Raw genomic sequence first — 23,294 nt, forward strand, 5'->3', positions numbered from 1 at the left:
CATGCTGGAGAACTTTAAAAAAAATGACAAGAAAAGTAGTTATCCTGAACATCCACACAGAGGAAGGGGGGTGGCGGAGGAAATAGCTTTTTACAGAGATTTGTGCTTGTTAATATTTCATTTAGAAAAAGGACTAATATACATAGAACAGAACTTTGAGAAGTCCCTAAATGACACAAGGGCATAATCTGCATATTTTTGTTAAAAGTTTTAAATATATACATACATGGTAGTCAGAGCTGCACAGTCAGATCTCTCCTGTATTAGACCACTACTGGGCACAGGAGGAAGGCAGAGTTTCCGGGGGTGGGGGTAAGAGTCTGTTCCTCAAGGCTGGCCCATGCTACCCCGACCTCAGCCTCCATCCTAATGATACTTAAAGCAGGTGCTGGAGGCCATAACTCACTTGAGAATCTGGCCCACAGTCTACCTACCCTCGTAACTTTCTAGAAGTGAAGTGTTTTAAACTGTTAAAGAATAACACAAAAATGATTCTGCAGTAACATGAAGGTAAGTGACACACCCATGAAAGCAAGTTACATCAAGATTAAAACAGACACCTTCATGTGTTTTCTACTATGTAGCTCTCATGTAGTCCTTTTCATCAATAGATCTTAAATATCTTTACTACAAACTATTATTACATGGATCTCATATACTATAGGTGTTTTTTGCTGGTGATCTTCTCCATAATGAAAATATTACATGTGTTGTTGTCATCATCTTCTCTTCCCTCTAACAGTTTAACTAATCCTTGGCGCTAACCTTCTGGTCAGTCTCAAAGTTGCAGCTCACTCCTCCTAAAGGATGCATTACCCCAGTAAATGATAATCCCTAAATTTTATCTCCTGGATTAGGAACAGAACTTATTTTTTATTTAGCTGCTTTCATACTCTCAATATTTCACAAGGGTCTGCATGCACTTAACAGCTCACATAGCATTGTAAGTACAAATCTACTTTAAAACAGAAATATATCGAATGGTAATATTGGCAAAGGGTGGGGGCTATTCTGGCTTTTTCATAAACTGCTTGGGTATCAAAGAATCAAGAGCTAAAAAGTGACTTTTCATGGGACAAATGAAATGAGGTGCCTAAACCTCATACATACTGTACATTGACTATCTAATCTTTTTAATATTTCTATATATGGTGCATCATGATTTCTCATGGCAGGGTGTTCCATTGTTTAAGCTCTTAACAGGATATGTTCCTTATATTTAATCTACATTTGCCCTACCTTAGTGTAAAGCCCTATACTTCCTGTAATACCTTATCATTTTTGGTCACAATTCTAGTACATTTCTTTGGCCTCATATTATTTCTCCACAAATATTTGTATACAAAGTATCATAGTCCCTTTCTATTCAATTCTTTCAACTACAGTATATATGCATTGTTCAACTTTTTTCCTGTCTGACCTTCCAGCTCTGGTCTTTGCTGTTGTTCTTTGTGTTATCTTTATTTTACTGTTCTATGTTTTATAATCAGGTGTACAAAATTGTACACAGTATTCCACATATACTCAGTCTACTGGAATTACCAATATGTACACATCACAAAATGGTATTTGTTTTTATCCTACAGCTTTGCACTTTAAATTCCTGCAGGCCCAGATTCTGCAGAGCCTTAAACACATGCATAACTTTACACACGAGTAGCCACGCTGAAGTTAGATATTCCGATAATGGAATTTGAAGCATTGAAAATAAAAAGATTAGGAGAAGCATATACAGATTATCTAGAAATTGAAGATGTTTAGTAAAGAAATGTTATTTATGTTCCTGCAAATATAATTTAAAAAATATACAACATGAATTTGAGTATAGAAAATGCACAGACTTAAGCATTCAAAGAAGGGTTTGCACGAATAATCTCACTGACTTTGATGGTATGTCATGCTCCAGTCACACATTGCTCAAGTCCTGGTATGACTGGCTACTTAATGCAAAAAAAAAAAAAAAAAAAAAAATCACCAAATCCTTTTTTTGTATTTCCACGCACCTAACATTTGCCTATATTGTTCTCCCCCAAGCAGATGTCTTTGAATTTTCTATATTACACTTCATTTAAAAATATTTGTAGGAAAGTAAATGATATTTTTCTGTTGCTAGCCTACTTCATCTTCTATGTATTCTCCACATTGCTCTATTTTTTGTGTTTGCAACTCCTTCAAATTCTCTTATCTACAAATCTGGCCCTTTCATCGCTTATCTCAGTTTCCAGATCAATTATAAAGCTATTTAACAATACCAGCCCTAGAGATAACTCTGCCATATAGACCACAAGTTGAACATAATTCTCTTTCAACCCTCAAAGTTTATTCTGTTTCTCTACCATTGTAGCCCTTATTTGGGAGGTTGAATTTGTAGACATTAGTTGGTACTGACTGTGAAAAGGCCTAAATTTACTATGCTTGGACAAACCAGTGCTACATCTCCTGTTACAAGGGTGGGTTTTATTAGGATCTATAAAGTTTATTTACCATTGACACTGAGGCTGAGTAAGCACTAGCCGGAACTGGTAAAAAAAAAAAAAAATGCTACATATCTCCCCTGCTTGGGCAACTGGCCACCTAGATCAGGCAGAGAAATCAAGGACAAAGGAGACACTTGGTTTGAAGAAAGGGTGTAAGAGGTTGGACAGAGACCTCTGAATTCCTCACCTTTTCCCTCCTCTGGGCCAAGCAGGCTGAACTCTAGGACCTCATGATGTCCTTGCAAGTCCTTCAGCCAATATGCTCACCCGAAAGCAGGGAGAGAGGACAAGTGAAGACAAGATAAAGAGGATAAACTGTTCAATGGACCACACAAACCAAAGACCTCATGCTGGACCAGTAGTAAAATGTACCATTTTAGACTACAGAATTTTTGCCTAACCTTCCAAGAGTGAGAATGTCCCCTCTCCCCTCCCCTCCTGAGCAGAGAGCAAGCACTCTAGGGGCTGCACTTGCAATGGTATATATAATTATTTTATTTAGGCATTTCTATAACACTCAACACTATAGTATCCAAGTATCTGACATTATTAAGGGCAGAAGATCAAGGCAGAATAGAAAGATAATAAGACAAAGGGAAATCTCTTGGGGGAACTCTTTCCTTTTCCTCCCCATTTTTCCCCTCTCCTCCTCCTGATTTTATGCATGCACTTTTGGTTTAACCTCTTGGATTTTGTTGTTTGTTCTCTTGTAAGCTTAATATCCCTTAATGTAGTCAGGGAGAGGAGTGGCATTGAGGAGCGAGTCAGCAGTGATTATGGATGGAAAATAGCAGAAATAAGTGGGTTCTGAGGAAGTATTTATAACAGGTGAGTGTATCAATAATCTTCAGATCATGACAGTGGCTAATATTTGGTGGCCTTGTGAAAAAAAAATTAAACCCTTTACTGAATCCTGAATGTGCATCAACCCCCAAAATTACCTACAGAAAATCTATTTGAAATTAACAGAAAACTAGGGTTTACCAGGTACTGTATGTGAAAATGTACTGAGATAAGCCTAGTTACAAGACAGAATTACTATTTAGTTCAAATTCAGAAAATACTCTGAGCAGGCCTTGTGGTATTAAGATGAGGTCTATTCTAATGGCATTCAAACATCCATCTTAAACTTTTTGTTCCACCACAACTTTCTGTTGCTGTTCTGGGTTATGATCTTGACCCAGTGATTATAGTCTGTAGTCACCGTCTGAATCCAAAACCTTTTAGCTGCTTAAGCTATTTCTTCTGAACCAGTTCCAAAGGACTGTGAGCAAGCAGAGGCACAAAACTGCAATCCCTTCTGATCTCCTGCTCTCACTTAAGGGAATATCACATCTTCTCAGGTAATTGAATACAGGAATGCATTTGAGTATTCTCAGATGGAAGGCACCAAGAACTCTTTCATCTGCTTGTCAATGCTCTATACCTTTTTGCTTTTTCTTCTTTTTTTATTTAAAGTGTTAACTACTATTTATTTATAATTAGCTATGAATGTTCCTTCCAGTCACTTCCATATGTAGCAAGCTTTTTAAAACAGATACAGTTCCTTTACAATGAGACACTACACTGCTATAGTTTTCAATACATCTATTTACACTGAATTGAGATCCAATCACATTTGCATAGTGTATAAATGTTCTACACTATATTCATGATAAGACCACATTGCAATAGAAGGATGCACCTACAGGGATTCCCATGTCTGGATTTCTCTTGACAACTAAATTCATAGAAAGGTTTTGGGAGAAAGTACAAAAAAATAGACATTTTTTATTCATGAAATTACAGTCGAGCCTTTTAAATACTTCATACTTCAATCTTCATACAGTCTTCAAATTAGGGCTGTCAAACATTTAAAAGAAATTAATCATGATCAATTATGAAATTAATGAAATAGTCATGATTAATTGCACTGTTAAACAATACCATTTATTTAAATATTTTTGGAATATTTGGATGTAGAAAACAGGTATTCACATGGCACTGTTGTCATCATCATCATCATCGGCGATCCCTTGATGGAAGGTTGGAAAGATGTTATTTCCCATTGTAGAAACCTATGCGTGATGTCTTTTAATGTGGGGAAGCTGATACACCTACAGCAACCACACGATCATGACAAGCTGAAGGTCTGGGGCCCAGTGGCAGGAAAAGTCCGAGAGGACTGGAGATCTCCAACATGCTGCAGCCTTCATCTGCTTTCACAGCTGTTGGGATCTGAAGACCCTCTTCCGCCTGATCCATTGTTGAGGACTTGGGGGATTGGATTGTGCTTTGTCTGCGACCTCCTCTCAGACCTGTTTGCCTTGGGAGATCCTACCAGCAGCATAAAGCTCCTGACAACATAGTTCTGAGGATCATTGGAACACGCAAGCCTCTTTACCACAACTAGGTAATGGTCCACGAAGAGCAGCACTGTTGTAGCCAGTGTTGCAAGGTATTTATGTGCCATATATGCTAAACCTTCACATGTCCCTTCATGCTTCGACTACCATTCCAGAGGACATGCTTCCATGGTGATCACGGGTTCTGATAATGACCCAAATCAGTGCAGATAGAGGCACATTCATTTTCACCATCTGAGTCAGATGCCACCAGCAGAAGGTTGATTTTCTTTTTTGGTGGTTCAGGTTCTGTAGTTTCTGCATCAGAATGTTGCTCTTCTGAAAGCATGCTTCACACCTCATCCTGCTCAGATTTTGGAAGGCACTTCAGATTCTTAAACCTTGGGTCGAGTGCTGTATCTAACTTTAGAAATCTCACATTGGTACCTTTTTTGAGTTTTGTCAAATCTGCAGTGAAAGCATTCTTAAATTGAACAACATATGCTAGGTCATCCTCCAAGACTGCCATAACACGAAATACATGGCAAAATGCAGGAGACTTACAATTCTCCCCCAAGGAGTTCAGTCACAAATTTAATTAACACATTATATTTTAACAAGCATCATCAGCATGGAAGCATGTCCTCTGGAATGGTGGCCGCAGCATGAAGGGGCATACAAATGTTTAGCATGTCTGATACGTAAATACCTTGTAATGCCAGCTACAACAGTGCCATGTGAATTCCCATTCTCACTTTCAGGTAACATTGTCAATAAGAAGCAGGCAGCATTAGCTTCTGTAAACATAAACTTATTTGTCTTTGTGATTGGCTGAACAAGAAGTAGGACTCAGTAAACTTGTAGGTTCTAAGGTTTTACATTGTTTTGTTTTCGAGTGCAGTTATGTAAAAAAATAATTCTACATTTGTAAATTGCACTTTCATGATAAAGAGAATGCACTACAGTACTTGTTTGAGATTAATTGGAAAAAATACTATTTCTTTTGTTTATCTTTTTTACAGTGCAAATATTTGTAATACAAATTAATATAAAGTGAGCACTGTGTACTTTGTATTCTGTGTTGTAACTGAAATCAATATACTTGGAAATGTACAAAAACATCCAAAAATATTTATATTAAATTTCAATTAGTATTCTATTATTGTTTAACAGTGCAATTAAAATAGTGATTAATTGTGACTAATTTTTAAATCTAGTTAATTTGTTTTGCGTTAATCGCTTGAGCTAACTGTGACACCCCCATTTCAAATACTTCAGGATAAAACTATTAATATAGTTTCTAATATGCAGACCTGATTTATAACTGTGTTACTGAAGTTCTGTGCCAGCATAATTTTCCATCAATATCATAAGCTTGGATTCGATTGTCTTTATTTCAGATGTCTGAACCTCAGAATGGCATTACACTGGCTTATATGTGGAGAAATGCAGTGATTTATGAGACTATATATATATATTTTATTTAGTTTTCAGTTTATCAATAAAACACATGAACCTACTGTTTAAGCTTTTTGGCACATTTACCAACACTGAAACACAATAGAAACATTAACCTGATAACAAGAGAGGGCACTGTGACCAAACCAGATGGAGGTTGCTTGAGCTCTGAAGTGGCCCACTAGGAATCTCCAAACATCATCCCCTAAACCCCATCATCCATCCCCTAGAAATATTGCATCTGCCTACTGAAATGCCCAAGATACCCTTTAGCTGTGCATCTTCCTCTCTTGCTCTGAAAGAACCAACAAAAACAGAGGAGGTCTGCCTCCCCCACTTCCACAAACAAAATGGTGCCTGAGCTTGATGTAATGCAGCTGATGGCTGTACAACAACAGGTGGCCATAGATACTCTGTTGGAATCAAATCTGCAGTTTCCACCCTACAGACCACAATGACTAAGATTCAGAGTGCACTACAAGGTCTATCCAGACAGATGGATGAAGCAGAACACAGAATTTCTGAAGTGGACGATACTTTCAAAGAGAACAAATTACAGATTATGAAGAACAGTAATATCATCAAGACTGTTAAGACCAAGCTAACTGATCTAGAAAGCTGCTTGCAACAATATAACATGAGGATTGCAGGTGTCCCTGAGGGAACAGAGAATGGTAAACCTTCTAACTTTGTCCCTAAACAGGTAACTAAACTGTTGGATCTGCCATAGATTTTTGTTTTGATAACGATCACGCACACCAGGCCCTTGCCCTCAAGCCAGCTCCAGGAGGTAGGCCTAGAGGATAGATTGTGAAATTGCTGAAATTTACTACTAAGGAGCTTATTTTGCAGAAAACTAGAATCCAGCAATTAAAATACAGTTCTTTCATGATTATGCCCATGATGTGGTTGCAATGAGGGCAGCTGTTAACCAAGCAAAAAAATCTGGCCAGGAAGATGGACTTGGAGTTTTTTATTAAATGCCCAACAACATTTGATAATATGAATGGCGAGAAGAAAGTATCATTTAGTTCATGTCAGAAGGAGGAAAAAAAATACCTCAAAAGTCTGCAAACTTCTCCCTCACAAGAGAAGATATTTGTGGAATGATTCAATCATATGGAATTTATGTATTGCTCTCTGAGATCTAATATGGCTGCTCTGCACAAGTTAATGAGCACTAGTTGATAATGATACGTTAGTTCCCTTTCTCTCTCTCTCTCTCTCTTTCATTGGGGTTAAAAGATTAAAGGATTATTATAAATTTACTTCCACTTCCCTTAACTCATAGGAAAGGTAAAGTAAAATCTATCATTTGATTAATACTTTTTTATATAATAAATAAATAATTGCTTTATTAGATTGTGCTTCCTTATGGACTAATGTATGAAGGTTCTATTGGTAATAGGTGATTATTAATACATTTGGGCTCCTCTCAAGAGATTAAATTAATTGGAGTAAATCAGAACTCTTAGGATTTAACAAATATGCCCACAAAGGCCTTTCCTCAAATTGGGATTTTCAATGGTAATACTCTTATATGAAACATGTAGGAATACTGATTCTCAAAAATATTCAGGAGATCTCTAAGATAAATACTGGACCTATTATTGCCCAAGTGTCTAATGATTTGGGGAAATGGAGTTGTTTAACCTCAGTTTGTGGGGTAAAATTAATATACTGAAAATGAATATCCTTCCCAGAATTGTGTATGCCATGAGGAGGTATCTCTATTTCTATTCCTCAAACTTATTATAGAAAATTGAATAATATTTTCAGAATGTTCCTTTGGGGCACAGGTAAGAAGCCTAGACTGGCTTAGAGGGAGCTGTAACTTGTTCAATCTCTGGGAGGATTTGTTTTGTTTTCCCAACTTGGAAAATTTTCACATCTCCTTTTTGCTGAGCCAGGCATCTTTGTGACTACTAGATTTGACCACACACCTTGGATTCAGATTGAATGAGAATTAGTATACCCTCTCCCTCTTTCAAGCATTATAGGATCAAAGTACTACAGATTTGATGGTTCCAGAGCTCCCACAATAATGTCTGTGAGGGAAGTGTAGTCAAACTTGTCTAGAAAGCTCTGCTTCCATCCATTCTTTCATGTAGAGGCAAACCTTTGGAGCAATCCTATCCTTAAAATTAGTGGTAAAACTTTATGTGGAGGGATTGTGGGGACAGAGCAATTATGACTGCGTCACAGCTAATTGACAATGATAAATTTAAATCATTTGTAGATCTTCAGCAACAATTTGTCTTGCCCTTCTCTGGAGCATGGGAATATCTCCAGGTAAAGCATTTACTTTTGAATGTATTTGGTCCAGATGCATTAGGAGCTCCAGAACCTCCAGAGCTTTTCCTATGGCTAACCTCACAGCTAATGAACAACTGGATTCCAAACAAAGGGAATGCCTGAAAAATTCAAGGCAACTTGGGCTGACTTTTTAGAGATCTATGATTAACGTAGACTCTGAAGATAATATGTTGCTTCCACTCCCATCCCTTTATCCTATCCCTTTTTATTTACTTTGTGTATTATGATGAATCTGGGATTTTGGTATAATTGTTATATTTGGAAAAAAAAAGTAATGAAAAATTATAAATAAGTACAAAGAGAATGGTTCAGAGACCATTTCTAAATAACAAAAGGAACAAAATAAAGATTATACAACATGGAATAAAAAGTGAAAATTAAATGAACAGCTGAATACAGAAAAGGCAGTGACAACTGTGTACTATATTGAATACTCTTAATTTATTTCTCTTATTATTCCTGCAGCGATTTCATTTTTGATCAATATAAAGTATGTGATGGTATTAAAAACAAAAAAACAAAAAAACAAACCTGTAACCGTATACTGCCAACAACTGACTGCACAAAAGGACACTCCCCAGTGACTATCACAATAAGGTGCAAAGCCCAGCATTAGTCCTATGCAATAACCAAAGCTATCCTTAAAGACATAACCCCCTTTTTCAATCCACCTCAGGCAAAAGCCTGGGTAAACAGATGGTCTTTTCATCACATTCCGAAGGATAGCCTCTAGCTTTGTCATCTGAACAGAGTGGATTCCAGTGTCAAAGGCCTTCCAATGTAAATCTTAGGTCTTCATCCTAAAACGTATACACTCAGGGACTATTATTGGGGAGGTGGTAGCCATGTGATATATTGTGCTAAACCTGAAGCTATCATCATCTCATCTGCACTCTGCCCACTATCCCATTCACTGCCACTAGTTTTAACATCCTAAGTCTCGGAGCAGCTTCAAAAAGGCTAGTGGTCTCAACCATGTGAGAGCTCTGTTCTGCTAGACACTGTACAAACATGTAGTAAAAGACACTTACTAAGACAAACCATACATTCTTAGGTATAGAGGTGGTACTGTAAGTAGTTTACATTGGTTTTAATTCCTCTTTCCAAGACTTACATGGAAGGACAGATGTTAACTTAAAGATACCTGGCTCTTTTCTGTAGAAGGGTGACAGATGGGGGCACGCGCGCGCACGCGCGCGCACACACACACACACACACACACACTTTTTTTTTCTTTTAATACAATCTCAAAGATTTCTGAAATAGCTTTCCATTAATATAGACAAGAAAAACAAAATATAGAAAGGGTTCATTTGCACACCTTTTGATGACCTGTATAAACTCTCTTGTCACTTATTTTTTTGTCACTTATGAGCACTGAGCTTTTTCAAACACATGCCCATAAAACCACTTTTTATCTGACCACACCATGCAGAGATACCCCCCCAGTATGCATAGATTACATTTATGCCACTAAGGATGTGTAAGTGAGTTCCTGTGCCATGGCTGCAGAGAACTGAAGCCACCATTGCAATGCACTGGCTTTCTCATGGGTTCTGAAACAAGGCAAATTCATTTAAGCAGTCTTAGTGATACACATGAAATTGAATGTGCAACAAGATGACTATGTAGTAATGCAAACCAACTGAGGTGTAGACATCTGAGGTAAAAGACAAGTTGATGCAATACAGATGTATTTGTTAGTATTACCACATCTAAATGTCTGAGATATAAAACAAATGATGACTTTCATCATTTAAAAACAGACAGAACACTAATAACAAACTGTAAAACAATTAATGAAATTCATATGATTTTTCCCCCCCCAGTGTTAAGCATTCTGTTTTCTTATGCTACTTATTCTGAGTTGCCTGTTCTTCACATTCCTCTCAAGTGAAATTTTCAAAAATGGGAAGTTTGCGGGTTTTAGGTTTTATTTTTTTTCTTTCAATAAAGAGCATATTGGGAACAGTCCTGTCTCAGTAGCTTTGCTTATACTAACAGTTCCCTAACTCTGCCCATTTAGCCTTGCTTTGCTTCTCCACTTTGGGAGGTGCCCAGGAAAAAAATCTAAAGACTTCACTGTTGCATATACGAAGTATAATATTAGTCTTTTATGGTACACTGATACAACCTACATATCTTTTCTGTCCTCTGTGTAGTATAGCAGAATCTCAGGCCGACTTTGCAAGGGACTATAGATGACTGCGGTTCTGGGAAAAAAAGCTGATCTTGTCTATAGCATGTGAGGTCTCTGACTACTACAGGGACAGTGAATGGAGTAGAGTGGGGCGTCCCTCCCAGAGTGGAGTGATCGATGGGGGACTAATCTTTCAAGTGGGTGACATGTGGAGGGAATGTGAGTGAAATGCTGTGGTCTCCTCTGGTCCTCACCACTTGGGGAAAGTCTGCTTTTCAGTATCTAATTACTAAATAGGTTCACAATTTATAGGCCAGAACAGAGCTGTATTTTGGATAGCTGAGATCCGTAGCCCAGAATTCAAAGTTACATGAAAGACTGAGGATGGCAATAGGGAGGCAGAGATAAGGTTAATGTTGGAAACTTATGTCATTATTACTAATATTACCTTTTCAGAACATTTACAGCATTTAATTTATTTTCATTTTTAAACTCTTATAATGTTTAAGGAATGGTGTTTAAAATTAATAGATATTCATAGACATATACTCATACAACCCCTTCACTACCTTAATAAAGTTTTTGGCCTGGGAATTTTTAAAGAACAAAACAGTTTTATTTCTATATATTCCTAACATTATTTTAAGTCCTGTTTTCTTGAAAGGATTAGTTTAGACAATTTTGGAAAATAACAAAGAATCATGTTACCCTCTATATTAAAAAGATACATTTAAAGAACATTAAGTTGCAAGTCAAGCACTCAGAAGGTAAAAAATACCAGAATTAAATTTGCGTGGGTATATGTATTATGAGATGGTCTCTCTTAACATCATGTAGGAAGTCTGTGGCAGAGTCAGGAACAGAGCCCAGATCTCTTGGGATCCAGTCCACTGTCTTAACCACAAAGGAACATTCTTGTCCTCCTTACAAACCTCTGCCTCATTCACTATTCATCATTTGCACTGAAAGAAGCAGGAGTCCTGCAGAACAGACATCATGTGATCATGTAATTAAGGACTTTATCATAATTCATATACACAGGGGAAGGCAAGTTAAGATTTCATGAAAAACCTTAATTCTGACATTTCCTAACCTGAGGAGGTCACTTTGCAAACTTTACATCCTTTATACATAGTTTTGGTATGCAATTTCCTAGATTAAAAAAAATACATAAATCCTCAAACCAATAGAGCAAATTTTATCATATGAAACCATACTGACTCACATGTGGGTCATCAGCAGGATTTAAACCCAAAGGCTTTAGATCCACAGCACAGATGTCTACTGCTTGACCTGTTAGAGTAATTGACAGTAGTAGTAGGCTATTATCTTCTAAGTATACCAGCCATTAGAGAGGTAAATGTGACACATTTTGCTAATGGCTTACACAACTGTTTTCTAGATAGCAGTGGAACATTGGGAATCAGGATTCCTGATTTCTATTCCTGGCACTGGAAGGAAGTGGTTATAGATAGCATAACCAAGCATATACATTTGGCATATTTTATCGTTCAAGGCAATGAGACTGTGGATTGAGTCTGCAACATTAGAGATAGGGTGATATTGCCAGTTATACCTGAAATGACCTTGGGAAACCACGCTGTAAAATCAGTGGTATGATATTCACCTGCCTTCTAAGGCAGGAATATGGGGCCTTCCTCAATAATAAGTGCAGTGATGGGCACATAAATTTGCATACTCGTACATGAGGGAGCTGAGATTAGAATGCATGGACTCTTTCTGGGTCCCAATGCAGCACTACTGCCCAAAGTGGCAGTTGCTGGTGCCACATCCTTCATGGAGTCTGTGGGGCCACGAAGCATGCTCAGTGCAGATGGAATGTTCAGCAACTGTAGCAGCAAGCCTCTAAAAGCTTCTCTTGACTGCAAAGTTAACTCGTATTACAACTTGACTGTTGCACCTAACTCAAGTTCCATCTACTAACAAAAACCCTTAACTCAAGTTGGCTGTGCCATTAGGGGGCATAAGCTAAAGTTTGAGTGAACACAACTCATCAGCTGCTAAAATGACCACTCTGCAATGTGGATGTAGGCTAGCTCCATTAGTACTACATTGTCTTTCCACAATTCCACCTGTGTGCCCAGAAAAGACAGATAAACTCTCCCACTGGGAAAGAATTCATAGCGCTTACTTCAGTGCAAAGAACCATCAGATATGCCCACAGAAACCTTAGTGTCACACGAGTGAGCACAATGCCAGTATGAAAACAGCAGTTTGACTGTTCTGCGGCATGTATACTCACTCTCTCAAGTTAGGATAACTTGAAAGAAGTAGCTCACATATAGAAAACTTGAATTAACTCTGCCATGTAAACATACCACAAAAGTCTTTACCAAGCATGTGCAAATGGCAATTTTCAGACACTTACAATTTGGCTAAATCTGGATACTTTTTAACGGGGACAGCAAAAGGTACCTGTCTAATATCAGGATCACCCACCTGCCAAATTTCATATTCCTGTTCCAAATCATGCAAGTGCTAGAGCTCTTTAAAGAAACCTTCAAAAAATGTAACTTTTGGAAAATGACTTAAAAAATATTTTTATTGTATATTTTATACTAATTATTCCATAATCTCTTCCTTGGAAGCAGCTAATTTGCTTTTACTGAAACCTTTTCGGGGGAAAAACCCTCTGGAAGAGACAATTTCAGCACAAATGGTTCAAGTTTAGCAAAGCAATATGCAACTTAAAACAGATGCCTCACAGGTTGGCTGATTCTTTAAGTGGTGTTAGACCTAACCCTACCTGTGAATAATCAGCTGCCTCAGCAGATACTTTGAGGCCAGGGATTGGGCTATAGCTTGAAGATCACCTACTGAAGAGGGAACTGTAAAGATTAACGGCCTGCAGGAGATGTTTGGGAGGGGAAAGAACCCAGTTATGACTCTGAGGCAGATGGCCTGCAGAGTGTAATTCTGCAGGGAGTAGGTTAGGAAGGAGAGAGAAGCCTTGTAGGCTCATCTTGACTCCTCATCAGGTAATCTGTGGAGCATAATCCTGCAGGGAGTAGATAGGCTCTTGCAGAAGACTCCAGATTAGAGGGGACAGGACACGACATGTTGAACTTGTATTAAATAATGTTATTTTGAAGAAATAAAACAAAGCACCGCAGAAAAGGAACTGGAATCCTGTGGCTGGAGAGGGTTCTTTGTGCATGGCCTGGTGAATTAACCATATAGCTTTCAAGGTGATTATAACAAAAGTATTAGGAAACTGTAATCAAGTGCATCATTTCCAGGTCCATTCATAACATATTAGCTGACATGCATATGAATTGATTCTTCCTCCTAAGGTAGTTGTAATGATCCATTAAAAAGTAAGCCTGACAGGATTCTGAGACCCAATCTTTTCTGATTTTACTTTACAAGTTTACTCACTATTTTTTTCTTTTTACATATAAAATTCAACCTGACCAGTTGCAATATTTTAATTAAAAATTAAACTAATACAACTGTGCTAAACCTGTAGCTGCTCCTATAAAGTTCTTCTCTAGCGCCTTACCAGAGATGTTTAACCACATGTGCCCCGCTCTCCATACCTACTCGAAGATAGTTTCTAACTTCAACTTTCTGCCTGGCCAATGCTAGCAATAAGTATCAATGGAAGTTACTTTGAACGGGTGAATCCCGTTATACAGAAAAGTTACCTGCTCTGAAAAGCATCACAAAAAAAACATTCCAAGTTATTTAACCCTGTGAAAAATTATGAATTTAACTGTAAGTTTAAAACTTTTTTTTGCTTTGGAGAAACTGAACTTTAAATATAAAAGAACTTAAACTTTATTTTACTTTGCCCAGAACACACATTATATAAATACATTAATCCCCCAAAGGTGCCAAAAGTTGTCCCTCTGTTTTTCTAAATGATCTTGTGTGTGCAGTCTAGTTGAAAAGACTCATCGATTATGCCTACATAAACAACAAAAGCCCTTAGAAAAAATATCTAGATCAAAAGCCTGTCAAACACTGAACAGGAAAGAGAAATCCTGTTTTAAACATGGCCTCTTTCAAGTCTGAATTCAATCCCACCAAGTAAAAACAAAGGATTTCATAATGGAAGGTATTTTAAAATTACTTTATTTTTGGAACTTAACTAAAGGATTCTTTTCTCCTATATGTTAAGCTATCTTTCATAGAGTAATATCGTGACAGATTTCTGAAAAGTAGCCTTTGCGTGGTTTAAAGAAATGTAGACTAGTTTATTTAGAGCTCATCTATGTTCATGTCATAACCCCTACTTGTATTAATTTCCATTAGAACATGCAAATGATATTTTTAACTTTGCTGCTGTTCTGAGGTTATGGGGTTTCTTTTTCCATCAGTGATCACACAAAACTCCCACTAACTCCAGAAAGGAGTAACATCTGTACATTCTGATAGGAGACTAGATATCTATGATCAGATTTATCAATATCTTCCTTTCTCTCTATCCCAAAATGAACACAAGAACAGGGAGCGGGATCACTTTGAGGAAAAAAAAAACCTGATAAGCCTATAACAAAGAAAAGAGAACATTATTTCTCCTCCACATAATCATTCTATGGAATTCACTGTTGCAGGAAAACAGTCTCAAAAACTGTGGAGAAATTTAAATAGGGAGCCAGGCAACTTTTATAACCATTAATAATGTTTTCATTGTCCTTTCCTAAAGGGATGAAGAAACATCATTGGAGTTTCTTCTGATTTATATTAGTATTATATTAGTATAATAAACCTCATGTTCAATTCATTGTTCTAGTTTGAAGAGGAATGCATAACACCGTTATTAGACCTTAAATTGTAGCTCCCAACACAACATCTGATGGAAAGAATCTCTACTTCATATTGACAAATGTCCTTTAATTTGTTGTTCCTTCTTCTACATGCATAACCTTATTTGCATCTACATTAAGCTAGATGCCAAAAACAATTACCAGCTAAACACCATCATTGTGGCATCAAGTATAGAAATGTAGGCCTCTTTGATTCCAAAGCACATCTTACCAATTGTTTCAGGACACAGCTAAAGAACTGTTTGGCAAGGATTTGGGGACTGATCTTTGTAATTTCAGGATCTGTTGATTTGTATTTGCTTGTCACGTGGTGTTTTGGCTACGGCCCTCAAGCTAAATAAGTCTGTTCAATGACGTGAAGTCACGTGAAGGAATTGGTTCACACATGCTGAACATCACCATAAGACTACCTTGAAAATGCTATTTACCTTTGATGATCCAGTTAGGAAGCAAAAATGTGAATTTAATACCTGACTAGCTCATCAGAAATAAATAAATAATGGACATTGAACTCTAATACAATACATCAATGATAATTTCCATTTGTGATGATTAGTTAACACAGTTCTAGACTTCAGCGCTATTGGCCTCTAAAAGGGATAAACAGTAGATACTCTCACTTCTCACACAATTGTTTATCCAATCATGAGTCAATATTTTTGTCTTCTATTATGTTGTATGGTTACAGAAAGCTGGGGTGTGGACAGGAATAGCCAAATAAGTAGACTACTGGCCAGAAAAACAGCATGGCCAAGTCAACACAGAACATTCTGACTCAGACCATTCCTTCATTGACAGTGCCGCTTTCCTCACCTACTGCAGAATCCTGACAGTGGAGCATGGGAACAGCACCACCCATCCCCTATTATGGTGCTTCCCTCCTAGCGTTGAGACAAGATCAGCATAGATACATTTAAATTTACCACACACATCCCCAGCCCCCCACAGCATTTTCCACAAGCCTGTCCTGAGGAGTTCATTTGGATTTGCCTTTTGTGTTTGCTTAAAAAATTAGACACAAGTTTTGCAATCTGAGGAGCTGAAACAAGACCTCTGCTCTGCAGACACTGTATTTTTGGCACATGCACAACAGTCACTGCTTTGGAAATGAGTCCAGCTTTAAAAAATTTTTCAAGAAACAAAAATATTACTAGAGTTGCGAACTCATGATGAGTTCACACACTTGAGCCAATAGCATCTGTCTTTGCTGCCACTCAAGAGGGTGACTCATTGACAGTACAACAGAGTCGTCCCACAAATCTTTTAGAACTGTGTGGCATTTGATTAAACTAACCCACATCTTTCTATGATGCCAAAATAAACTGTCTCTTTACTCCCAATGTATAAACATTGTTCCTATAACTTTCCTTTGAAATGTCTTGAAAAGATTCAATGACGTTTCATTATTTACCTTGATTAATGAATTGCTCCATGCTGTCTTTGAAAGGCTGGATGTGCTCTTCTAGTGATACCTGATAAACTTTCCCCGCTTGTGTCTCGCATGCTGAAATTGAAACGACAGATTACTTTAGGGTAACACATAATGGCATAGATACAAATATTGTAGTAAAAATGCATTAGTTTATATTAATTTATAGCCAACAAAACTTGCTAGGATATGATCCTTAGAAACAGACTGCTTCCAATGCAAATGCTACAATAAAATCTTCCTGGAGAGCAATTTTGTTCCTGATCAAATGTTTCTGAATAAATGAACAACTGGTGCTCAAAGTAAGTGGTGGGTTTATAGGTGTCAGAGACCATCCTTCCTGCTACCCTCTGACTTCCAGTGGTCTGCTACCCAGGGAGTGACCAGATTTTTGTGGGGAAACAGTTGGAACACTTATTATTTGAACAGCAAGGGATAATGAGGAAGGGGAGGGGGTTGTATTTACCGCTTTGTTAATATACTGTTACATATGCTGTTTTATAGCGTGTTCCAGCAGGTGAGCTTTATATCTTATTTATTAAATTATATTTCCCTGGATCAAAATCCTACCCTTATTTCTTGCACTTCTCTTTCTGTTTCTATGTTCAGCTCCCCTCCTCCTCACTCCATTTTAAGGTCCCATTTTCTCTCTCTTTCAAATTTTCTTTTCTCTTGGTCTTCTCTTTCCTTGTCTTACTTCTTTCTACACATCATTTCCTCCCCCTCCTCTAGCCTCTTACGGTCTCCTCCTACTTCCAAAATATATTCTCCTTCTCCTTTTTCTTCTTCCAGTCCTCTACCCCCTCATCATGCATTATCTCAAGCCCTCCTTCACATATAAGCTGCCTTCACTTGTTTCCTGCTGGTAGAACAGGAAAGGAAGCGGCAGAAAGAAGACTCTTGTGGGTGATGATGTCTTCCTCCAGTTTCCTGAGTCCACCCTTCAGTGGCTGCAAGCTGCAGTACACAAAATGCTTGCTCTACCTTGGGCTTGGGGGACAAGTCTGTAATTAGCTCCTCAAAGGCTTGAAATCCTATGTAAATCAGGAAGTCAACAAGGGACAAAGAAGCTTCAATCTAAAAATATTTCCAGGTAGAAGCCAGGGATATGACCCTAACTGCACAGTGCTGCAAAATATCTATATAAGTGGAGGTTGCTGGATCTGTGGGTTTCTTGTTTATAGTGGTCTGCAGGGTTTCATTGTTGAAGCGGATCGTGGTGTCCAAGAAGCTGATGCTGGTGTGGGAGTGTTCTAGAATGAATATGATGGATGGGTGGGTGGTAGTGGCTGAAGTTGTGAAAATCTATCATGGAATTTAGCTCGTCTGTCCAGAGGATGAAAATATCATAGATGTATCTCAGGTATATCATTGGTTTTGTGGTACACTTTCCCAGAAATTCTTCCTCGAGGTGGCCCATGAAGTAGACAACATATTGGGGATCCATCCTAGTACCTTGGGCAGTTCCCATGGTTTGGACAAAGTGTTTGTTGTTGAATACAAAATTGCTTTAGGTAAGGATGATATAGATGAGTTTTGGCAATGTGTTTGTGTATAAGGGAGTGTCTGCCACTAGACTAGCAAGGATTCCAGTGGCACCTTAAAGACTAAGGGATTTATTTGGGCATACACTTTCGTGGGTAAAAAAGCCACTTCTTCAGATGCATGGAGTGAAAATTACAGATGCAGTCATCATTATACTGCCAGTAGAATGATGACTGTGATAGAACCTGGGAATTGACAAGGTAAAATCTTAAAGTAGGCTGGCTCTCATGGTGAGGCCATATGATGGGGGAGGCATAGCTCAGTGGTTTGAGCATTGGTCTGCTAAACCCAGGGTTGTGAGTTCAATCCTTGAGGGGGCCATTTAGGGATCTGGGACAAAAATTGGGGATTGGTCCTGCTTTGAGCAGGGGGTTGGACTAGATGACCTCCTGAGGTCACTTCCAACCCGGATATTCTATGATTCTATGAATGCATTCAAACAAACTGCACTAGCTTTAATGTGACACCCTGAGGACTCTGTCTATACCACTTCTGAATTGTGGAGGAGTCTATGAAATTATTGGGTCATGGAAAGCCTATGTGTATGTGGATCCACCCTAAATTAGCAGCGTGGCATCATGTCTCTACCAGGCCAGAGACAATGGTAAGGGATCAGTACTCAACAACAGTCTATTTGAAGTAAAACACTTTGTGACAATAGGTTTGCTCTAGTTGGGAGAAGACACTTGTACCTTGTGTGTGCAGGGAGGGGAGTTTGAAAGTAATGGAAAATTACCAAAAAGACAGAAAATAAGGTGACCCCAAGCAATAGGCTAAAAAGGGATTCACATGGGTAGGAGAGAGCCATTTTGCAGCTGATTAATATGAGGGAGGTTGCTGCAGGGGCAGAATAGACAAGAGGGGTGGAGGACCCTGCCATGGAACACAGATGATTCCCCAAGAACTCCCAAGGGAAGGGTGAGCTAGTGAGGGACATCACGTTTAGGATTTTGTAGTGTTTTGTGTGATATATACTCTCTGGTGCTTTACATGATTAAATTAAAAAAAGAGCATAAAGTTGAAAGATTATACAAAACGTATACGCGTTTGTGCTTCACAAGAACCACACGCTCCTGAGAGAGTTAAACTGTAAACCAGAAGCTTCACACCTTTAGAGTGGAGTTCTGGGAGATGGGCATTTCAAGTCCTGGGATATCTGAAGGGTCAGTGCTGCACCCAGGGCATCTAGGAGGCTGGACAACAGGTTCCAACACTAGGAGGGCAGTGCCAGTTAGAAAGTCTTTGCCCTGAGAGTATACCGTAGGGTACTTAGTTTGGGGCAGTAGCTGAACTCTTTTCAGCTCCAGAAGCTCAACGTACCCCAGGGGATCCAGAACACAGAGGCTTGGATTCCCTTCACAGCAGTCCTAGTGGGAGCCAGGAAAAGATGATCACTAGGCTCTGTAACAAATGGGTTCAAACAAACTGCCCTAGCTTTAAAATGTCATGAACCAATAGAGAGACAAGGTGGGGGGGTGAGGTAAGATCTTTTATTGGATCAACTGTTATTGGTGAGAGAGAGAGAGAGAGAAGTTTTCGACCTCCACAGAGCTCTTTTTCAGCTCTGTGCAGCTCAAAAGCTTGTCTCTCTCACCAACAGAAGTTGAGCCAATAAAAGATCTTACCTCACCCCCACCTTGTCTCTCTAATACCCTGGGACGAACACGATAACAACAACTCTGCAATGAACCAACAGAACTCAACTCTTGGGCAATGCCAGACTTGACATTTCTTTCAGACCACTTGTATCTCTAAGTTCTATAAAAGGGGGAGAAAATCCTCTTTGGTGGTCAAAATCTACCTCATCTTTTGAGGCAAAAGTACTGCTTCTGCCTAAAATCAAAATCAGCATAAAACTCCCCAAACATATAATGTTACAAAAATATTACAATTCACCCTAAATAGTACCTTTAAATTAAATAGGATTATTTGTGTTATCTTATCTACAACAGAGCAGTTGTGCTATTGTTTCTAAAAGGTAACTCTATGATAAAGAGATTTACTACCATACTGTGCTTATCCAATACAAAATGAATATTTAAACTGTCCTCACTCTTAACCCCTAGAGAATAGCAATCTGTTTTAGAGATCCAAAAACTCATGTGTCAGAAACAATCATTGGAGGCCTAAACCACACCGCTGTCATACACAGTGCAAAAGAAAATGAAAATCCCTGGAGATCTAGATAAAGTAATTCAAATTTAACAAGGCTCTAAGTGGTAATCATCCTGAATAACAATGGAATCCAGGTGCCCAGCAACAAATTAAGATCTACCAAAGATTTTTTTTTTTTAATTAATTGAACACGAAGCCCGAAAACACACTTTGTGGGCATTTCTTTTATCATTTTCCACAACTGTAAAAATGCTACTGATTAAAAGTACACAGAGAAATGGAAATCAAATCAAATTATTCAGTGGCAATCCACACAAATGGCATAAAGTTAGTGGGACATTGAGAATTGTAAATATTCTGATTCCTTTATTTGTTTTAAAGTATAATTGAAGATAGAGATGCGAACAGACTTAGTGAAACATCAGTAGCCCTATTCAATTAAAAAAAAAAGTTAAACAGGCCTTCATTGCTTGTGATGCAACTTATTTGAAAACAAATGTTACATATCTGCTCACCCGTGGGCAGGCTCATGAAACATGTACACGTGCTAAGTCAAATACAAGAATGGAATTACTACTGGATATGATGATTTCCTAAGGTTTGGAGAATCTGCTCATTTATTTAGTGAATAAGTGTTATATTAGGTCAATTCCATGGCTAGTGAAAGCGCTGAAATGCAGCATTCGCTTCCTTTACTCCCACTTCTGCTGTGTCTTTGAGGCAAGAATGTGAACTTTGTACCTCACAAAAAGTAAACAATTGTACTCCACATGAAGCCTTCTCAGAAATGGTCTCATACATTTAATAGAAGACTGTTCACCACAAAGCTTCTCAAAATGCTTCACAAATTAATTTATGTAATCACCTCTGGAGTGGAATATGGGAGGTGTTCAATGACACTGCCTAACACCACACAAGACTTTAGGACAGGAAATGAAGATAAGTACCTTATCTAATTTAGATAGAAGAAAACTGAAGAGGGATCTTTCACGTAGGTAAACTGAAAACTACAAAATACAATTAGTCCAGAAGGAGTTTGATCCCAAACACTCAAACAGTACCATAGGGCAATGGGGATTTTCCAGAAATATAGGATAACCAGCTGAAAGATCTTGCACTCTGCCACAAATTACCATAACAGCCTAGGTAACATCACATGAGTTCAGTGTCTCTTCCCAGGCTATGGATTACTCATCATTCTCAACATTTTGAAAGGTCAAACATTTTATTCTTTTAATTCATTAGCTGCAACTCAGGATGACCTCCTGATATCTCAGTTAATTTAAGAGAAGATAAGTGTGACTCCTCTGAGGATAAGTGCCCCTCAGAGATTGACAAGTTTCAGAGTAACAGCCGTGTTAGTCTGTATCCGCAAAAAGAAGAACAGGAGTACTTGTGGCACCTTAGAGACTAACAAATTTATTAGAGCATAAGCTTTCGTGGACTACAGCCCACTTCTTCGGATGCATATAGAATGGAACATATAATGAGGAGATATATATACACACATACAGAGAGAGCATAAACAGGTGGGAGTTGTCTTACTAACTCTGAGAGGCCAATTAATTAAGAGAAAAAAAAAAAAAACTTTTGAAGTGATAATCAAGCTAGCCGAGTACAGACAGTGTGATAAGAAGTGTGAGAGTACTTACAAGGGGAGATAGTCAACGTTTGTAATGGCTCAGCCATTCCCAGTCCTTATTCAAACCGGAGTTGATTGTGTCTAGTTTGCATATCAATTCTAGCTCTGTAGTCTCTCTTTGGAGTCTGTTTTTGAAGTTTTTCTGTTGTAATATAGCCACCCGCAGGTCTGTCACTGAATGACCAGACAGGTTAAAGTGTTCTCCCACTGGTTTTTGAGTATTTTGATTCCTGATGTCAGATTTGTGTCCATTAATTCTTTTGCGTAGAGACTGTCCGGTTTGGCCAATGTACATGGCAGAGGGGCATTGCTGGCACATGATGGCATAGATCACATTGGTAGATGTGCAGGTGAACGAGCCCCTGATGGTATGGCTGATGTGATTAGGTCCTATGATGATGTCACTTGAATAGATATGTGGACAGAGTTGGCATCGGGGTTTGTTACAAGGATAGGTTCCTGGGTTAGTGGTTTTGTTCAGTGATGTGTGGTTGCTGGTGAGTATTTGCTTTAGGTTGGGGGGTTGTCTGTAAGCGAGGACAGGTCTGTCTCCCAAGATCTGAGAGAGTAAAGGATCATCTTTCAGGATAGGTTGTAGATCTCTGATGATGCGCTGGAGAGGTTTTAGTTGGGGGCTGAAGGTGACAGCTAGTGGTGTTCTGTTATTTTCTTTGTTGGGCCTGTCTTGTAGGAGATATAAGATATAACCGCATTTGCTCCAATCCCTCGGATAGAGACAAGCACCTACAAGATCTCTATCAAGCATTCTTAAAACTACAATACCCACCTGCTGAAGTGAAAAAACAGATTGACAGAGCCAGACGAGTACCCAGAAGTCACCTCCTACAAGACAGGCCCAACAAAGAAAATAACAGAACACCACTAGCTGTCACCTTCAGCCCCCAACTAAAACCTCTCCAGCGCATCATCAGAGATCTACAACCTATCCTGAAAGATGATCCTTTACTCTCACAGATCTTGGGAGACAGACCTGTCCTCGCTTACAGACAACCCCCCAACCTAAAGCAAATACTCACCAGCAACCACACATCACT

General features: G+C 38.5%; 1 protein-coding gene across 1 annotated transcript in view; it reads right to left on the bottom strand.

The window, feature by feature from the left end:
* Window positions 1-23,294, bottom strand: part of FMN2 (formin 2) — a 231,279-nt gene that overhangs the window by 44,289 nt on the left and 163,696 nt on the right. The window contains exon 14 of the mRNA XM_054021267.1: window positions 16,920-17,012. Coding sequence (XP_053877242.1) covers window positions 16,920-17,012 — 93 coding nt within the window. The remainder of the gene's footprint in view (window positions 1-16,919; window positions 17,013-23,294) is intronic.

The sequence above is a fragment of the Malaclemys terrapin genome, chromosome 3 (assembly GCF_027887155.1).
Source record: "Malaclemys terrapin pileata isolate rMalTer1 chromosome 3, rMalTer1.hap1, whole genome shotgun sequence".
Lineage (NCBI taxonomy): Eukaryota > Metazoa > Chordata > Testudines > Emydidae > Malaclemys > Malaclemys terrapin.